The sequence below is a fragment of the Falco naumanni genome, chromosome 9 (assembly GCF_017639655.2).
Source record: "Falco naumanni isolate bFalNau1 chromosome 9, bFalNau1.pat, whole genome shotgun sequence".
Lineage (NCBI taxonomy): Eukaryota > Metazoa > Chordata > Aves > Falconiformes > Falconidae > Falco > Falco naumanni.
In genome coordinates, this window is record NC_054062.1 from 4,380,480 (window position 1) to 4,400,917 (window position 20,438).

At 44.8% G+C, this 20,438-nt stretch overlaps 1 protein-coding gene across 1 annotated transcript in view; it reads right to left on the reverse strand.

Moving 5' to 3' along the window:
- Nucleotides 1–20,438, reverse strand: part of LOC121093624 (voltage-dependent N-type calcium channel subunit alpha-1B-like) — a 301,786-nt gene that overhangs the window by 72,783 nt on the left and 208,565 nt on the right. The window contains exons 19-23 of the mRNA XM_040606263.1: nucleotides 17,942–18,004; nucleotides 7,359–8,180; nucleotides 5,900–6,114; nucleotides 3,614–3,734; nucleotides 6–135 (exon numbers count right to left, since the gene is read on the reverse strand). Of these exons, the coding sequence (XP_040462197.1) occupies nucleotides 6–135; nucleotides 3,614–3,734; nucleotides 5,900–6,114; nucleotides 7,359–8,180; nucleotides 17,942–18,004 (1,351 nt within the window). The remainder of the gene's footprint in view (nucleotides 1–5; nucleotides 136–3,613; nucleotides 3,735–5,899; nucleotides 6,115–7,358; nucleotides 8,181–17,941; nucleotides 18,005–20,438) is intronic.

The following is a 20,438-nucleotide window of genomic DNA, read 5'->3' on the forward strand; positions in this document are numbered from 1 at the left end:
CTTACATCGTTTCTCGGTGACTCGGCTTGGACAGGGTCTTCTGCAGCCAGGGCAATGCTGCTGAGGGCTATAACTATGAGGATGACCATCTCGAAGTAGCGCAGGTTGACGATGTAGTGGAACAGACGCCGAATCCTGCGAACAACATAAGTACATGGTAGGGCTACTGCGGGTGCTGGAAGCCAGGCGCAGTGCTGCGAAAGGCTAGTGGGACAACGTTCGTCAGGAATACCACCTTAGGATTCCTATTACAATAATGATAAGAAAATAAAAACCAGGATTGATGGCTTTAAACTCTCAATTGCAATGGATCTGCGGTGGGATTTAAAGATAGACACTTAACATCTCCGCACTGCTCTCTACCCCTCTGCAAAGCAGTGACATCTACCTACCCATCAAAGGGGCACTGAGTGCTTTCAAGTGTTCAGACTCAATTCTACAAATTATGTTTATACACTCCCCCATCCTTTTCACTTTGAACTCACAGGCTAAAGTCCTGTGAGTTCAAAACGAGGTTTTCAATCCTTTTAATATCAACTAATCCCTTTAAAATTGAGATATATGCTATGCACTTTGAGACTTAGCTGAAATTGGCTTTGTAACTGTGAGTATTATTTCTACCAAACTCTCTCTTGCCAAGTACTTCTGCCTGCACTTTATTCTAAGATATGCTTTATAAGCTGCACAAATACTTTAGTGATATATTTGATTAATCTAATCTTTTTCTTCACAAATTATGTCTGAGTGGCAAATGCCTCAATTTCTAAGCAATGCAAAATTATTCACAAACTTCAGTTAGTAACTCTCCTTGACCACAATTCACTAACACTTAACCGCACAGAGAACTCCACATTTGCACCATATTTGTCAGCTGAGTAAAGGACTTTGGTTCTGCCCGAGAATCAAATTATATGTGTAACTTGCCAACAACTTTGTTATCTGAGAATATAATTAAGTTACTGTATCACATTTTCTCTAAGCAAATATCTGAACAGTTAGAATTAAAATTTATTTTTCACATCTACTTATATATCTCTTTTCTCTGGCTTGCTAATGGATTCAGAATGAGAGAGAGTTACAAATACCAAGGAAACAGATTTGATACAAAATAACATGAAGTGCTTTTGTGGATCCCTTCACTCCGGGTCATCAGCCCAAGAGAAGATGATTTTCATCTACGTGCTCCACAAATTCATAGAAGTGAAAGGCAACATTTTCAATAACATTTGTAACCATAATTCTTGCATCAAACTCGATTCATCAGACACATAACAAGACCCTATTTTCAGATCTTCACCATTCATAACCAGCAGTGAGATGTGGGAGCATTTGCAAACTGCCAGTGGTGCTTGAGAACTCATTTTAAATGCATGTCTGCTTTAATGGGGTGGTGGCACTTGGAAAGTAACACATTTCATTTACGCTTCTCAGAACTGTTTTGCCCACTAGAAGCACCAGGGTCACGCATCCCCAGCAGGGCTTGGAAGGGAGATAGTTTGCAATAGATGTGCTGAAAACCTTCATACCCCAGCAAACAGAAAGACCTCTCCTGAGACGTCAGCACCAGCCAAAACACCTGAGGGGATCCAGCTGGGTCTGAATCTTGCCCAGAGGAAGAAAAACAAGCCGCTGACATTCCTAGAGTTTGGTCTTTGTCTTGTTATTTCCCCTTGGCCCTGTGTTATAACAAGTCTTTTCCAGTGAACTTTGTTTTTTCAATGGTCTTTTAGTACAGCTTTTGGGGAAGGGGTATGTGCGCTGCAGAAGACTGCAAGGCAACTGAAACAACATGCCAAACCCTGGACCGTGATGCTCGGAAGGTCAAAACTGTAGGACATGGTGAGAGAAGACACACATGAAAAAAACCTCTTCTGCTTCTTTTTCTGCCCGGTCCATTCCTCATCTCAGACCCTTCTGGGCTTGGGACCATCCAGCTTCCCACTCTGCAGTGCTGCCTTCAGCAGACATTTTGTGGCTAACACTCATTTTTGGTGGTCACTCCAAAACAAAGAGGCTTGAGCTACCAAATATTAGGGAAATAACTCTTTCCTTATCCAGCCAGGCAGGGGCCAAGCTCCTTAATTCAAATTTGACCCAGAAAGTATAATTACATTATGAGTGCACCTCATTTAACGCTTTCACATGAATTCAAAGGACACGTTGCTGTATTTGAAGTGCAAATATTACAAGTGCCCCCCCACCCCCTTCACATGAATTCAAAGGACACGTTGCTGTATTTGAAATAGCACGATGCTATCACAGTGTTCTGAAAAGGGGCAACTTTCTGGGTTTTTGGCTCATTTATCCTGAAGCGTCCTGAGGTCTGCCTGGCAGGTGGCTGGGGAAGGCAGAGGGGAAACACAAGCGTCTCTCTTGCGGTTTTGAGGCAGAAGGATCAGATATTGAGTTTTCAGTTCATTTCCTTTGGAGATGAGATTAGATTAGTGGTAGTTTGGGGTCATTCTCCCTAACGGCTGGCACTGACAGATAGTCTCTAACTTCCCCCAGTGACGAATTCCTTCTGCTCACAGCTGTATCATCTTGGAGCTTTCAGGACTGTAGCATGAACTACTCAGCTGGCACTTGAGTTTAAAGAAACTCTTCAGCCTGCCTACTGACCAGGGGTGTCAGACCATGACTTCCACCACAGAGGCATTTCTGATGCCAAAGATGAGTACACGGAGCAGCCCGTTTTGTTCCACTGACCGCACAGGCAGCCAGGATGCCACAGCCCTGAGCAGCAGGAGGTGCAGCGGCACCCATTCTTCTCTTAAATCGTCTTGCCAAAGGAAGGGCCTGAGTTCACCTTCGGTATCTGAGCACACAGAGTACGACCCCAGAAAGCAACATCTAGAATCTGCAACATGTCTACCTGAGCCAGAGAGAAATGATCACATCTGGTCCTAGCAGATCTCTGCATTGGCAGAAGTTTCAAATGCCCTACGTTGCCCTAAGTTACTGCTTAAAATGACTCATAGGACTTCATGCTACAATTATTACAACCCCTGCTGCTCTTGTCTAGTCCTGCAGCCCTTCAGAGCGACATATTCAGTATTTACAGGCTTTGAGTACAAAGCTCCCCATGAGGTAGAGATGCCTGAAGCGGAAGCAATGCTGTAATCCCAGCAGATCCCACAAGCTGTACTCTCAGCCTTGGCAAATGAAAACCACTCAGGTTTCCCAGAAGCTCAAAGTTTTCACTGATGCAATGGTACTGGCACGGAAAGAGCATGAGGTCCCGCCGAGGAACCTGCAAAAATGTGTCAACAACAAAACCAGCCCCCAATCTGCTTCTCCCGATAATGTCCGTAACGACCCAGCGACAGTCCATGCTCCCACCCTTTAGTGATCTACAGCAGAGCAAATAACTGCCCACCTGAGCATCAGAGGGACCTGCCTAAAGCATCTTCTTTTCCCTGTCCTGGCAATTTATTCCCCCAGGAATGCCTGGCTGAAAGGCAGCATCTGCTCTGCAGCCTACATGAGCTTTTATTTAATTTCCCAACGTGTTTGACTGGCAGAGATGAAGATCAAGCTAATGTTATTGCTTTGAAATACCAATGCCTGAAGTACCTGTAACCCGTGAGTGGTATTGCGGAGTCAGAGGACTTACGGATTTGTAGGACTTAGGATAAACATGGAACTGTAAGGCAAGATTGGTTTAGGCCCATTTTTCGTCAAGTCATCGATGTCTTTCTTCTCCTCTGTTTTACCCTCAAATTCAACATTGTTCACTGAAATATGAATCGAAGGAGACAGAAACGAGAGAGTTAAAAATGTGTCTGCAGTCTTCACACAGCAGGCTGCCTACAACAGCTGGATATGCAAACAATGCAGCTGGGATAGCAAACAGCCTTTGAATATGTTGATTAAACGTGATGAACAATCATTTGATTATTATCACCGCTATTTACTACAGGACGATACACACTGCAATTATACTCCTTAACTGCACTGATGAGCAGTATCTCAGAAATGGCCAGGAAATGAAGATGCCCAGCGCAGACAAAGAAACCTTACACTTACATATACAAGAGCTGCCAAACTGGGGATGGAAATCTCATTCCAAATTTCATAAATTATTAGGGACACAGGATCAGCTAGGGATCCTTGGAAAGCAAAAAAGACGGTAAGTCTAACCAACTGCATAATTCTGTATCTTCTCCCATGGAGCAGTAGCATGACTGGCTTTGGAATATGTAGAAGAACAAATTCATAGACAAGCTTTAATAATTTTGGGACTAAAACTGCTGAACTTCCCAGCATTAGGAACAGAGACTTGGAAGGGACTTCTTGGACCCCCCAGCTCTGTGCCTGCATAGTGCACCCCAGGTTTGGCAGAGGTTTCTATGTATAAAGGTGTCAAGCTCCATCTCACATCAGGTTTTTAATTTACATGATCCCTTTCTAGAAAACTGTTCTGAACCTTACTTCCAAAAGTTAGAAATAATTTCCATCATAAGTTTACTTGCAGTGAGTTTATAGGGTGATTTACTTAAGATAATTTCCAATATATGAACTGGAAAACATTTATGCTGCAAATTCTCTTGCTACACAGATATACATATTTGTCTATTAATTCATGGAACCTAGAATCCAAAAATCCCACCCACTGACAATGTGTTGGGTGCAGGGGGGTTTATTACTTTTTATTTTATTTTGCAACAAAATGACATTTCATTGTGTGTGAGTGACATGTTCAATAAACTCTTATTGTATCTCAAGCCAGATACAGAGGAAATGACCAGGAAAGAGAGAGCCTAATAAATCTTGATTGACAGGAACTCAGGATTGCAATATAGTTAAATTACCATTTAAGAAAGAAGAAGAATGAAGAGGGATGAGGGGGTGGAAAGACAAGTCTCGTGTGGCTGAAAACACAGTGAAAAAGCACGCATAGAAACCACTAGCTTTTGGCTGTGCTTCCTGGAAAGCAGAGTCTCGACAGCCTGCAGCCTAAGGTGGATCTCTTGGATCTCACCCTGCAGTTCTCCTTGTACCCCCAGCTCTCGAGACTTCTCCAGGCTGTGCCTCTGCTGTCAGGGATGAGCCGCAAGCTGGTCACAACAGGCTGGTGGCTGCGGGGCAGACGAGGGGCACAATGATGTTGGGACCATCTGTGAAACGGCGTAAATCTATTGCTGATAGACCCAGGGCAGAGAGCTCTGGAAAAGGGCAAGCTATGGTGGATCTGCTGAAAACGAGGTGCAGGGGGCCGCAAGAAGCTCTAAAATTACACAGCCTGCAGAAGCCTGAGGTGGCAGGGTCACAGGTGGGTGCTCTGGTAGCTGTGCAGCCATGAAAGATGTGCTGCTCCACGACGGGGTCAGCTAACACGCCAAGGAGCGTGAATTCCATCTGTGGGCTTGAATGCAACGCCACTGCCTCCCCTGTCCTTTGCTGAGGGGTCTGGGGTCAGCCAGGCCCCTGGGACACGAGGGGACCTGTGGCACAGCGCTGTGGGAGCAGGAGCTTGCAGCATGGCAGCAAAGGGAGGTGATAAAGCAGAGGACCTTCTCCTGTGCTCACAAGTTCTCGATCGGTTTGCTACACAAGTTGCTTATTTTGCTGCACCGCTCTCAGTTACTAACATTGTGCTGGTTTTCTTGCTCCTTCATCTTTCTCTTATGTAAAGATCTGTGGATCTGCTCTGGGTGAGCCATCTCCAGGGAACCTTACGTGGTGTCTTCCAGAGCCACCAGGTGACCCAGGAACTCATTTTGGGTTCCTGCAGGCTACATGAACTGTAGAGCCTATATGAAGTTCTCCTGCCTGCCTATTGCAAGGATGCTGGTGGCCAGGAGAGCCCCCATCACCCAGTGTGTGCTGCTGGCTCCTAGGAAAGTTAGCTCTTTTCTGGCAATTTCATAGCAAAAAGCAGGGGGACAAAGGCACTCACTTGGAATGACAGTGGTTTCCCCCGGCGGGGCAGTGATAGTGACAGGGATGTTCACAGTGGTGGTTTTGTCCAGGGGTGGCTGAATCATCCGCGTCACGTTCTTCTGGTTGTCAGCATCTTCGGGCTGCTCGGGCACTTTCTGCAGGTAGGTGCTGGGAAGGGTGTGCACAGGGACACTCACGCTTCCACTAGCCTCAATCTCACACTGATTCTCCCTAAGGTAGAAAACCAGATTTTATTAAATATGGCCCAAGAAGGATGCAGATAAAATATGTGCCCTGATGCTGCATCTCTTGCTCGGTTTCATAGACTGCTTTCTTTGTGGAAGTGCTTTGCAGAAAAGTCCCAGATTGCAGGACAACTTACTACTGGCACAGCATGTGACCTTTCCAACATCCAAGCACAACATTAAGAAGAACTGTGCCACTGAACATCATTTTGTTCGGTTTAATGAGACTCAGAACTGAGGTTGATAAGCAAGGACCACATGGCACTTGCATGTAGCAGTGACATTAGCTTTCCAGCGTCAGCTGGTTTCTGAATGAAGTCTGACATTCTGCTTCTTAATGTTCTCCTGAGGCCTTGTTTAAATCTGCTGATTCTCTTTTCCAGTCCTAAACCATTCTGTAACGTTGCTGTAAGCAACTAAATAGCTTCTGCAATCCTCTGCAGCAGAAGCTATATTTCAGTGAGGAGGAAAGTGAGCTTGTGCACATGATCAAACTAAAACAGTATGCAAAGTGTTCTGAAATTCATCTGAAAGGAGAATAATATAGACAGGAAAATTATCATCTCAGTGCCACTCACAGCTCTCCACAGTGACATGAACTCTATTCTAAAGAATCCCAGTGAAATTTCTTTTCCATCAGACTAATAAAGCTACAAAGGCAATCTATCCTTCTTTATTAACTACTTCAAATGCTTCACGAATACTATTTTTCTCACTTGACTTACATGAGAATTAAATCAAATGGGGTACATCATTGTTCTTAATGGAAGAAACCATGTGCTGCAACAACTGGTGATGCAGCTGACAGGCTCACGATAAAAAACAAAACAAACAAAAAAAACCCAAAAAACAGAAAACCAAAGGGCTATAAGCAAGACCGTATGCCATTTAAAAATATGTCCCTTGGAAACTTCCTTCAGAGGCTGTGAAATTCTCTGCTTGATGTTATGTCCTAGGGGGTTTGTTGGTATTTCCATCATGGATATTTCCTTCCTTAAACCTGAGCTATTCTTATGGGCCATCATGGACTGAAGTCACCTTAGGGAGCCTCTGTCATTACAGATTTAAACAAAACAGAGCTGCAGGTTACGACGGTGGCTGGTGTGAGTGCAAGAACAACAGCAGGGAATGCCATGGGGAGGGGAATGAGTAATTCCCTGAAATGTGTCTGGGGCCTTGTGCCCCTCGAGTTGTCCCAGGGACAAGCCTGGCCACGCAGCACTCACTTACTTGGGCTGATGATTCCGGTGCTCCTTCTCGCCAGCCTCCCCCTCCTTCTCCCCGTTCTCCTTCTCCACTGAATCGTACGTTGACAGAGCCCTGTTCCTGAACCTGTGCCGTCTGTGAGGCTCTTCTCCATTCTCACCCTTGGAGCCGGGCTCTCCTTCCCGGTTTCCAGACCTTGACCCTCCCCGGTGTCGGGAGCGCCGCTCACTCCTGGCCCCATTGATTGCCCCGTTGCCTTCCTTGCCTTGCCGTTCAGCAGAGTGCCGGTGAGTCCGATGCCTACGGTGCTCCTTCTCGGCACCTTCTTCCACTGACCCTCGGCGATGGTGCCTCTTTCCCCCTTCCTGACTCCTGTTGCGATCACTTTTCCCTTCCTTACTCCCCCCTTCCACCTCTTTGCTGCGGCTCCTGTGCTGCCTGTGCCGCTCCTCCTTATTGTTGGCACCAGATTCCCCATTCTCATCCTTAGTCACATCCCCCTTCTCTTGCTCTCCCAGTTTGTCCTTATCCCGATGTCGGTGGTGCTTTCGAGGAGCCTCTGCCCCATCAGTAGAGCTGACTTTAGTCTGCTCCACCTCTTGCACGTCCACAGGGCTCAGCTTGCTGATGTTGTTCCTCCCTTCACTCCTCGGCTCCACCACCAGCGGCCGATCCAGATGAGTCTTCATGTCTGGCCTGATGTGAAGTGTGGTAGCGTAACGCACCCGCTCCTCTGGATCCAGCTCATTGTACAGCGCCTCGCAGCTGGCTCGGAAATTGTGCATCCGGATCTGGCTGGTCCTCTGCTCCCAAACAGACTTGGATTTGGAGGAGTTCTGCTGCTTGCTAAGGAGGGGTAGAAGGTGAAAAGTTAGTATCCAACTTCACAGCGATTCCCTAAAAAACAACCAAAAAAAAAAAAAAAAAAAAGGAGGAAAACTTCAGCTGAGACAGGGGATTAGAGGGTTGAGCCAGAGAAATTGTAGGAATGGAGAGAAAATGGCTGGTGGAGAACATGAGCAGGGAAAGGCAGCAGGATCATCAGTGTTAGTTTGCCCCCATATGCATTAGGCACTATGAAACAGGCCCTCTGGAAAGGAGTTTTCTTGATTTCTACAAAGTAGGTAGCCATCCCCGCTGGAAGCCTCAGGTATAGTCTGAAGGGTTAGAGTCTCTGCACACAAAAATGGTCTAGTACAACCAGAGCTTTTGAACAGCTTACATGGCTGCCCCACAGTCAACAGCACCTTTCTCCCTGCCTGGAAATGCCTGGATGAGCAGATTAGCAGTGAGAAAGAGAAGTTAGGTTGGCAGGAGGAGCGAGGGGAAATGCAATCTGCCCTCGAGGACCCCCGGCTGACTGCCCTGCCACCAGCCCCTTCCCCTTACAGACAGCCGGGGGGTCACCTTCTGGGCTGCGCTGCCCCGTCGGCTAACGGCACAGGAGAGCTGGTGCTCTAAACCTGCAGCAACTTTCCAAGGTGAGGATGGACCACCCAGCCCAAGCATCACCGGCGTCTGGAAAAGTACAAATGAGAAAGGAAAACAGTTCTGTGTACCATCAAAAGACCCCAGGGACTGGGAGAGTCATCCATAGATGCAGATGTGATGAGAGCACCTTCACCCTCTGACAAGACCTACCCTTTTCTGCCTCTGGCATCTACTATGATGAGGGTACATCCACTGGCATTGCCGTAATGCTTTGATTTTCCAGCACAGCACTTGGTTTCTGACCACCAGGTGCCAATGGGTCGCTACCTGGCCAGTGCAGGAAGGGACAGCTTTTTTTCTTTCCTCCTAAAGACTGCAAGTCAAATGCTGCTTTTGCATGAAATCACAGTAAACCCACCGGCTTCCAGGGTGGATTTCTGGATTTAGCCTGGTGGAGGATCAGCACCCATTTTCTTCCTTAATGAAACTTCTTCTGACAAAGACAGGAAAACCATTTTCCTTCCACCAGCCTGCTCAGATGTCTCCATTCACTACACATCAGCCTGCCCTCTGCAGCTGGAGGGGCCGCGTGGGGCTCACCAGCGCCCAGCCCGCGCGGGAGGCAGACGTCTTTTCCCTATGTACTTTCTGGGCTCCCCTGACAACAGAAGAAAGCAGCTTTTGTGTGTGTATGTGCTGATTCGAACTGTCAGGCTCTGTTGCCGTGCGCAGACCCTGGGGGAGGCGGCGTTCAGACGGGCTCATGTCGCACGGTGGGAGCTGTCGGAAAGGCTTTGCATCTCCCAGCTCTGCTGGGGGATTGCAGCTTTGCAGAAGGTGCTGCTGCCTGGTTCTGCTAAAAAGACAAAAAGCTACTTAAAAGCTCACTGCAGACGGGATGAGGGCACCCAGGCAGATGTGAAGGAATCTGACTTAATCCAGAAATCAGAATGAGCAGAGCTAATCACCAAAACTAAAAACCTACATCCCCCGTTGCCCAGAGTTGCACTCTGGACTAATTTTCCAGCAGCTGAGTGCCCCGTTTACACCACAGCAGAAGAACGGGAGACAAAAATCACAGTTCTAAACAAAAATGATACCTGAAGCTAGTGGGGACATCAGTTAGAGCCCCACTCACCAAAAACCCCACATCGAAGGGAGAGCAGGCTCCTCATCAGAGGAGAGCACCCCCAGGCTGTCCCAGTAACTGTGGCACAAGGATGAACAGCCTCATCAGAGCAGGCAATACCTTGCCATGTCTTTTTGGTTCAACATTACAAAAGATTGAAAAGGCATCACTCATCAGCAAGTATACTTGGTTTTATGGGGAATTAACAAGCAACATAGAAACCCTCTGACTGCCCAGACCTGCCACCCGGTACAAGGATTTCCCATGAGAAGCCACGCACTCTGCATGTGCAGCTCTCTGCAGTCAGCAGAGATGGGCACAGAGAGACAGAGCTGCCTGGGACAGGCATCCCGGGCTGTCCCGTGCATCCTCCGGGACAGACAGAGTGCTTCGCTCTGCAGTGCTCCAGATCTGCTGCACTGAACTGAACTGGGCTACAAAAACAAGCCTTCTCTTCGGCACACAGGCTCAGCAAAACAGGACAGCTCAGGGATGTGTCGATGCGTGTCTGAGCTCCCCGAGCGCTGCCTTGGTGCGGGCCACCAGGCACATTTGTTCTTAGGGGACATTTCTCACTTTATAATTAAAGTCCTTGGGGTGGGGACCAGCTTCTGTTTTGTGCTTTGAACAGCCAGAGCGAGCTGTCAACACTGAAGTGATAACTAGTAATAACGAGTCAGGGCTGGGAAACTGCCCTTACGCTGACTGAAGCCTTCGATTTACCTACAAAACTAAGAGCACAGAGAAGAGCCCAACCGCCTGCTCACCGTGCACCACCCGGTGCTCCATTTCCAGGAGGCAGGCACCACGCAGGGGTGGGACACAAAACCCCAGCCTCCCTGCAGAGACTTTCCAAAGTAAAACACACAATGAATCATCAGGCAACTCTCATGGACAGAGCCTCTCCATCAGTGCCTGCACTGAGCCTATCAAAGCCAAAATATAAAGAAAATCTCCTAAACCAGCCTGGGTATGGTGAGGAGGAAGCTTGAGGATGCAGGGCTGGTATTCATCATACAGTGCAGAGGAGAGACTCAGAACCTGCTGGCTCTGACACAAGATGTATCACTTCAAGAGGAGTTTTTTTTTTAGTTGTGTTTCAGTTAGGCCAAGAACATAAATCAGCCTTTAAATTATCTCTGAGGTGCTAAAGTTTCCACTGTACTTCACTCATGGCTAACTGAAAGATGCTGCCAGGTACATACACCACTGAGAATCTGCAGAAACCAAGTAATGCACATATTAACTAAGCCTGTTTTGCTAAAATCCCTTCCTTAAATCAGACACTGACATTACAGACTCGAATTTCTCAGCATCCAGAAATGAGATGCATCCTTAACGCTGACACAAGCAGAAGAGGTGATTGCCAAAAGACTACAACACACAGCCACCCACTGGCTTTGGTTACTAACAAGTCAAAGAGCAGCAGGTTCAGAGGTAATGACTGCATTCTTTCTTCTTTCTTCATAAAAAGACACGCACACGTACAAATAAACTCAGAAATATGAAGCACAGTAAAAACACAATCAGGAAAATGCAAAGCCTGCCTGCAAGCTCATTATCATATTCAAATCAGTCAGCAATATCAGGCGCAAGTGACAGTGCACATAAAGTCAGCTGTAGGAAATGGAGGTAAAGCGATCGAACAGGTTGGTCCCTCTAGGGACAGTGTTTAGGGTTTTCAGAGCCAAAGCAGCAGCTACTGGAGGGAACGTGTCACCTGCTTGTCCAATTAAATTTATATGACTCTCACGTTCTGCAAGTTCCCACAGCAACTGAACATGGGCATGTGCGACAGCTCCTCCTATCCTGTTGCTCTGCTGTACTTCTTAGTGGAGGAGAGCTTTTGAACTTATTTATGGCACAACAGGAACATCACAGTAAAACAAAATCCAGTTCCATTACAACTGCCTGCCTACAAGGGTACAGTGCCTGTGCACACGGAACACAAAGAACTGCAGAAGTGATGGGAATCAGCCAGGGCAAAATCATTTCCTCTGCTTCCCCCAGTGCTTGGGTCAGTTGGTTACTGGGGGCTGCATGAACTGGGGCAGACACCAACCACCTACAGCGCAAGCACGATACGCTGCAGCGGAGCATGACTTGCCCAAACTGATAAAAAATGAGCCTTTGCGATAACAAATATTTTTTCCACAAGGGAAAACTATCTATTTATGAAGCCAACTCCTTATCTGAAATCCTGTTCACTATTTGCTTCTTAAAATCCTGCTGAATCCATTAAGAAGATTGCAATAATCGCTCCTGATTTACAAACATAGTACAAAGATTAACGTTAATTCACTCTCTTTACAATTACTTCCCATCCCTATTTTCTGTCTGCAGTACAGCGTACTGGCAATACACTTGGTTTTGAGGTCCTCTAGGCTTGAAACGTTTAGTAGGTGTTACTGCTAATACGCCTCTGAGTAGCTCCACTGGTTTACTTGGATTAAGAAGCCTGCAGTCAAACAATTCCTGCCTGTGGCTGGGAAGAAAACCATACCAGTCCTGTAGAATCAAATAAAATTAATATGAATGAATCAGTGACTAATATTGGTATAAATAAAAAATGTGACCAGTTACTGTGTAGATCATTCAAGAAAGGAAAGCACATTTTAGTCATATTCTAATCTTAGGGTATTCCTTAATGATTAAAGATATTGTTATCACAATCTTTTAAAACACTGCTTCAGAGTTAATGGCTTTGCTTCCCAGAACTCCTGGTTTAATCAGCTACATCAATGTAATCCTTAAAATTTTGCTTTAGTAAATAATGAATGAAAGCTGACTACAAACATAATAATTTGGTGTTAAAAATACCTATATATTAGATTGTGGGTATGAAACGATATCTTCTGATTACAGATAAAAGGGAATTTCTTGTTAAAATACAGTTTCAACACAAAATGCAATGCAAAAACCTTTCCACTAAAATCACATTTGCTGTTCATAAAGATGGAGAAGGTCTCTCCCATGTTTCAATTTTCCACTCGGGAAATAAAGTGAAGCAGTTTTAGTTTGAGGAAGGCATGCACAAAACCAAACGCTTTCTCTCCGTTTGGTTTGATAAACCAATTTTCTTTCAGATGAACTCACCACCAGTGTTTGAATTTGCTTTCCCAGTGACGTTGGGAGTTGCCGCTTGGATGCTTTTGCACCTTTTCTTCTTTATGAGCTCCACCTCCTGCCTGAGCACCATCGGGAGATGCACTGTGCTCTCCCACCCAGGTGCTGCAATGGTGTGCAGCACAGAAACACCCTTACCGAGGACCGCTGCACAAAACACTGCCCAGTCTCTTCCAATGATTCTTAAATTTGATTTTGGTTTTATATATTAGAATTTCTGATATTGCAGTTTCTCAGAAAGAAAATGTTTTCTTCCATAATATTCCTGTTAAAGTCTATTAGCTAGAAACTCTAAATTTTGAATGTGTCTAAGCCTATATAATGTGTCTAAGTATATAATACTAGCCGTATATGACAGCCTTGTGTTCAGAAACTTGCTACTGAAATTGGAAATGCCTTTCAGACTATCATAGATGCCAAGGTCTTAGACCGACACAGTTCACTAAATGCAACATTTGATTTTTTTTCATATATGATCATCCTCAGATTGACTTTCCACTCCCTTCACTTGCTCTTGTAGACAGTTTGGAGAGCTGCAGATACAGGATGTGCTGAGCACAGGTAACTGGTCTCAGCAGGAGGAAGAAGCTGAGATGCCCGAGGGGGACAGAGCTGAGCGCCGCTGCAGGTCCTTCAGGAGCTGCTGAGCATGTGGGCACGCACGGCTTGGCAGCTGCAAGCCCAACATAGAGTCAGAAACTTTCTGAGGTGTGTACCAAAAAAAAAAAAGTCAGGAAAGATCTAGCGTTTTGCTACCAGTCCCATGAGATGTCTGTGGCCACAATTTCCTAAGAGCAGCAGAAACTGTTAAATGCTGCTGCTTAGAGCTTGAAGGCAGTTGTGCCACTTGGTTTTGTACAGCTCTGAAGTGATGGAAAGCTCATGCAAGCCAAAGCTTCCTGGTGTTAATGTAGCAAAAGTTTTATTGCTTTCAGCTTGAGTTTATTCATAACAGAATGATTTCACTCAACCACACTCACCGTCCTGCATGCTGCTCCCTATTGCTCTAGTAAGAAGAATTTTGTAATTGTTTTCGGCAAAAGTACATCACACACTAATCCCAGAAGTATAAATATGAGGCTTAGCTTTATGCACATTCTGATCTTGAGAAAATGCCAGAAAATATTTATCCTGCCTCAAGTTATGTTGTTATCATTAGTCACTAGATCCCTTTTCAGACCTCAAGACTTGTTTGGTATTTCAGTTATGAATTGTGATCAAATAATTGCATCCTCAGTGGTGAATAACAGGGTGAGAGAGTTAAAAGTAAAACAAAAAATGAAACTTCAAAGCCACATTGCTATGGCCTGGTTTAACAGAAAACACACCAAAGTTAAATATGTGGCACCATTAAGTTCTCCTGAAACCCAGACAAATTACATTTACTTTAAATTATTTTTTTCCTCTGAAGTGTTCAAGCCACACTCTCCTAACCACTGCAATGGCCCAGACCAGACCCTGCTACAGCCCAAGTCCCACCATGAGTTCCAGGCTTTTGATAAAAACTGAGACAAAACCCATCAGGGAATGAAGTCACAGCCCCTTTTTTGCACTGTGAGGATGGAAATAAAGCAGATGGCCCAGACAGTGAATATACAAAAGCAAGCGATAGAGATCAAGAACGACTTGGGTTCTTGGATGGCAAATGACAAATTCATCCTGGTGGAAGATATTTAAGCTTTTTCATTTCCCTGTGTTCACTATCAGCTTGTCTGTAGCTGGATGGATACAGCAGAGACATGCTGTGATGGTTGGGGTGGGAAAGAAAGAGCTGCCAAAGAAAACCAGGTCTTGTGCGGGGGGGGGCGGGGAGGGGAATAATCCATGGCAGGTGCAGGTGTTCAGCAGTTCGGGGAAAAAAAAACATCCCCGGCTTGTGACACACTGGCTTTTGCTTTATTTACCATTCTCTAAAATGTCTTAAGAACATGCCATTTTTCATGTCCAAGCAATGACTGACACCTCTGGATCCTATTAGAAATAAACAATAAAGAACAGCAATACAAAGAAAACCTCCAGTTACTAAATGGAGCGTTTTCAGTTTCATCAGCCATTGCAATATAAGGATTCACATGAAAATTCAACATCCCATAACTCTTAAATACATACTATTGGAAAAATACAACATAATTATTCACTTAGCTGTATCATCACCTGTGTACACATAAATTAGTTGCCAATTTCAATATGTATTTTAGATAAATGCTGATCTACTTAAAGAAATAGAGCATAACTGTATTTAATTACCTTTCCTTAGTAAATTAAAAAATTATTTTGTACTGCTTGCATGCTTGTATCACAAATTTGTTATAGCACGAAAGGCTGGAATTAGCACAAGAAAATGACTCACCTTGATATTTTTTTTTTAATTAAGAAACTAGCTCTAGTATTTTGTCTTTAGTTTCTTAGCAACTTAGAAATATATTTTTTTAAATAATCAAAAGAAAAAGAACATGGGAAAAACCCAATCCTCTGTATCTGAAAAGATTTTTGAATAAGCTTTGTTCTTTCAGAACAGATAACCATGGTTTTGCAGATCCTGGTGCTTACTGATATTAAAGGCACATGGTATTTTATGCTGTTTGAGCAATCCAAGGGAGAAAAAGGAACAGGGATTTTTTTGAACCTTTAAAAGCTCTTTTCAATTAGTAGATTACTGCTCAACTTTTATCTGTGCACAGAAATTAGACCACTTATCTATTCAGTATAATTACAGCAATAGCACTCACAGTGGGTAGAAACAAAGAGCTATAAAGGCATCTGGAACCCATACTAATATTCATCCAGGGAATGAGAGTCCACAGCACCTGCATGGCCCTAAGAGGAGTTGTTCCAGTTTATCTATATGAATTTACAATAAAAACCACATTTCTAACCGTGACATTTATACTGAGTAAATAGACCTTCAGATGCCTTTACACTTCAGGGGGGGGGCTCTACTGATGCTCTGTGATGACTGGTACTTTCATGCATCGCACACTGCCATGGGGTCCAGTCATTTATTTAACCAAAACCAGGGGGTTTGCTGGGGAAATGCTCTTTGGATACGCACAAAGAAGAAAATGCACACTTGGCTCATCCATCAAAAACAGCCCTGGTTTGCATAGGAAATTACAAATTACTGCCCAGACAGTGCATAGAAATGTTAAAGAGGATGAGAATCCTCAGTTACAGCCTTTTACAGTAAAAATTTATTCTGTTCAGAGAACAGATGTGAGTCATATCAGCAAAAGCAGCCTCTATTATACTGTCTCTATTGCTGGTGGGGAGTGAGCAACAGACCTCAACGGAGACGCCTCCAAATACAGAAAAATCCTGCTTCCAAGGGGATTTTAGTACCTGCAGTTTGATTTAACCCTTTTAAAAGGCAGCTTCCTTACTGGAACTTTGGAAAAGGTGTCAAATTCTTCATTCTTTCCAAGGCTTTATTCCTAGTTGGGCAAACATTGCCTTGGACTGGTTTGGTGCAACTTGTGCTGGGATGAATTCAGCTGGGCAGCACCTCTCCTCCATCACCACCACTAACCCTCCCCTCCCTCCTGGCAGGTGGGAGAGACCCAAAGGGCAGCAGACCTCTCTCTGCACTTTTCTGCCTGTCAGGACTCCAGGCAGCCAGAAAATGCATTGAAAGGAGTGAGTCAAAAGCTGCCTTGGTCTAGTTTATTCCCCTAATTTTCACTGTCCCAACCCCGTGAGATCTCAGACCATAGCACAGACACATCACACCTACTTTTGTTAGTCGAAAAAGTTCAGTCTTGGTCACAGAAGCTAAACTCACACGTCATATCAACATGTTTTTAATACAAACAGGTGTAAGATCCACCAGTGGACAAGGACCCCCAAAACACCCAGGGGAAAAGGAAGATGTCAGGAAGCTGGTGGAAAACCTCCTTTGATTCACCACACCTTTGGTACCTGCTATGGTGCACGTAAGGACAAACCCACACGGTTTTGAATTGCACTTACTTGTCTCTCCAAAAGCATTAAAGAAGAAAGATAACATCAAACGGTGAAAGTATAACCCAAAGCAAAGACACTAAGATGGGCTGAGGAGAAGCTGATGACAAGTTTTGTTGTATTAGTCAGCAGGGAACCATGGTATTTTCTACAAACCTGCATCGGTGTCAAAGCACACTCGTGATTCACAGCAAAGCCAGCAAGATTTGTTTGTTAGGAAGTGCATGGAGCGAATGGAAGGTCTACCACTGTGTTCGCTCAACAACGGGTACATAGGAGTTTGCAGAGTGCCTCATTTTTTTGATATCTGTAGCTTTAAGGTCCAGCTCAAGAAGGTTAGAGAGCACGGGCATAACCAGTGCTCTCACAAGCATAACTTTCCCAAGGATGTTTATGTAGAGTTTTCCAATTTGGTTTCACTTGGGCCCCATTTCCAGAAGTTTCTTCTTAAAGTCCTCCTCCAATTTTCATTTACAGAGCGCACTCATGGTGGGCCCTCGTTCTCCTATTGAACCATAAGTGCAAACACTGGTGGAACATCAAAGCCATCAGCCCAGCACATAATAAACACAGAGAACAAAAACACAAGCGAGAACAAGACGAACCATCAAATAAGGGCAGACAGAAGAAGACAGAAAATAGTTAAGGAAGGAACAAAGGAAAATAAGGGGATGGGAGAAAAAAGAAGGAAGGAAGGAAGGAAGGGCGGGGGATCACAGTCAATGTACAAAACACTACAGAGTTGCTCATGATCAAATCACAAGCATGATATGGCAATGTTGCACACCTTCCAGTCCTTCCACCGTATGCTGGTCTGGAGGCTTTCCACAATGATGGGAATGAATTTTGGAAAAAACAAGGGGGCAGCAAAGGCAACAGAAGTAGGGGAAAGAGGGAGGTGTATAAAGGTAGAGATATAAATCATAAATCCATTTACTGAATATTGTAACAGAGAGCAACTCACGGTGAATTTACGCTGGAGACTGACGAGCTGCGAGATACAGTACCTCGAGTTTGCTTTACAAAACTGCACATGCAAAAACAAAACAAACAAAGAAAACAAAAAGTGAGAAAAGAAAAAGAAAAAAAAAAAAAAAAGAAGAGAAGAGAAACCATAAAAGACATTGGGAAAAGACTCATACAGGCTGTGTCCTATCGAATGCAGACTGCAGCGTGCATCTTGGTAGGAGACCAGGCAAGCTTCAGAAAGTGTGGAAGCCACAGACACACCACCTTGTAGTTAACAGGGAAACAACCAAAGAATCAAAAACAGAACCAAAAGGGAAAAAAATCAAAAGGTGAACCAAAAGCCACACGATGATATCAGGACTTTATGCCTCCATACGCTATACTCACACAATGAAAGTCCTCCGCAGAAGTCATCTTTAAGACCTCAGGGTAGAGGTCTTTGTAGAAACAGGTGGTGAGTGCTTTTACAGCTGTGCTGCAAATAATTATTTCCAAGTGGGAGCAGGATGCTAATCCCTGCTCCGGCCCCATGGCACAAGGAAGAAGCCTTAGCATGGAGAAGAGCCCGGCTGGAGGGAGGACCCCGGGCCACATCCAGAGAACCAAAAATCGACCTGAGCCCCAGCAGCTGGTGCCAGGCTGCTTCTCCTCGGTCCCTGCCTTGGATTTGTTCTTCAGTGGCACCTACCTCTCTCCTCTGACAGGCACGGGGATGTGCCTGGGCTCAGATTGTCCGAATGTGGCTCACAATGTCTAAAAGCCATTGATCTGCTGCAGCTTGGGCAGGACATCACATGTTATGGAAAGGAGTTTGTTTCAGTTCACAAATAATTTTGTAGATTCTCCTCCATCCAGTGTTTGTACAAACACTGTTATACGTGGGGGGTTCTAAATACAGAAATCACTGAATTACACAGAAAAGGAGTTTATTCTTCCTTTGGCAAGGAATCTACAGAAAACCAGAATTTTAAACATCTTGATAGATCTTGGCTTGAGGTGTTAATTTTTTCATAGTTATAAATAATTTTTATAAATCTACATCATCCAAAGAAACCTCCCCAAGACAGAAAATAAAATCCATTCACCTCCTGAATTTGCTTTTTCAGTTGCAGCATTTTTTCTCCTGCTTCCACGAGACTCTTAATCTGTTAACAATCAATACTAGCCAACCAGAAGGTCCAGTTAAAATCTAATGTTTTTTGGTTGTCATGTAAGGAGAGTTTTAAATAAAAATGTATTTAAAATTAATGGATTCTTCTGAACAGAAATGTTGGCCCAGGTAAAGTCTATAACACAACAATCCAGAGGTCAAGAAACCTGGAATGAATATAAAACAAATTATGAAAGGCATCATAAAAGTTTTGCTTGGAGAGAAAAATCTGCTCAACAGTCAGGTAAAGTATTTTGCCTAAACTTTAGTATTCCTACATTTGTACTGTGCCAAATGAAAGGGGAGAAGGAGTCAAAGTGGGGTTGGGATGCCATGCTTGCTGGCCAAGAAAATTATTGTTTCCAGGTTGCTCAAGCTGTGGACCCCTTTACTCTTCGGCTGGATGCTGAACCCCCAGGGTGTCAGCTCAAACCTGCAGAGAACAAGCCCTTGACTGCATAAATGCCTCAAGTGTAGGTAAGAAATTTCTTTGGCAAAACAGGTAGAAAACTCACGGTGGAGGAGAATGTACTGGGCTGCCCTAGTTTGCCTGAAAATCAGCACCAACATTGCGCAATACCCATGGAAATTTTCCTTTTAATTGCTGAAAGCAGATCTCAGCATCCCTCGGCAGGCAGCTTGAGTGAACCTCCGTGTTTATCCCTGCCTCGTTTGGTGCAGTGCAGGACGGAGGCCACGCTCCGATCCTGCCAAGTATCCTTGTAACCCGGCCAGCCAGTGTTATGCAAGTCCTGCAGCACTCCAGGTTCATTCCTCTGCTCCCATTGCTGGAGTCTGCTTTTTTAAAACCATAAATTTGACTAAATTTCTGCTGGAACTGCAGGGTGTAAAGCCACGAAACAAAGACCGCTTCCTTTTCCAAATCAAAATGACAGAAGTACTTGAGCTTTGCTTGATGCTACTTACCATCTGCGAGGGGCTGAGTACGAGGGAGTGTCTTTAGGTGTAGCTGAGTGACCATGCCACCAACAGCAAGGGCAAAAAGGTAAGCTAACAGGAGGAATCACAGTACCTCACACATCAACACACTTCAGGGGGAAAAGGAAAGGGAAGTAAGCACAGGCCAGCAAGAGAAAAAGAACACCTCTTCTAGTCTACACATCACCCAGCACAGAACGTTTGACGGGCTGGGTGTTCAGGCACACTTCTTGCTGGGTCTTGTTGGGTACCGACAGCCCAACAGGGATTTGGAAACAGACCACAGTATTTCCAACACAAAAGGAAAATATGGAACCTCTGAGATGGAAAATGTCCTGGAGAAACATAGCAACTCCCCACACACAAACCCCACCCCCCCACCCCCAACCCATTCATTCCCAGA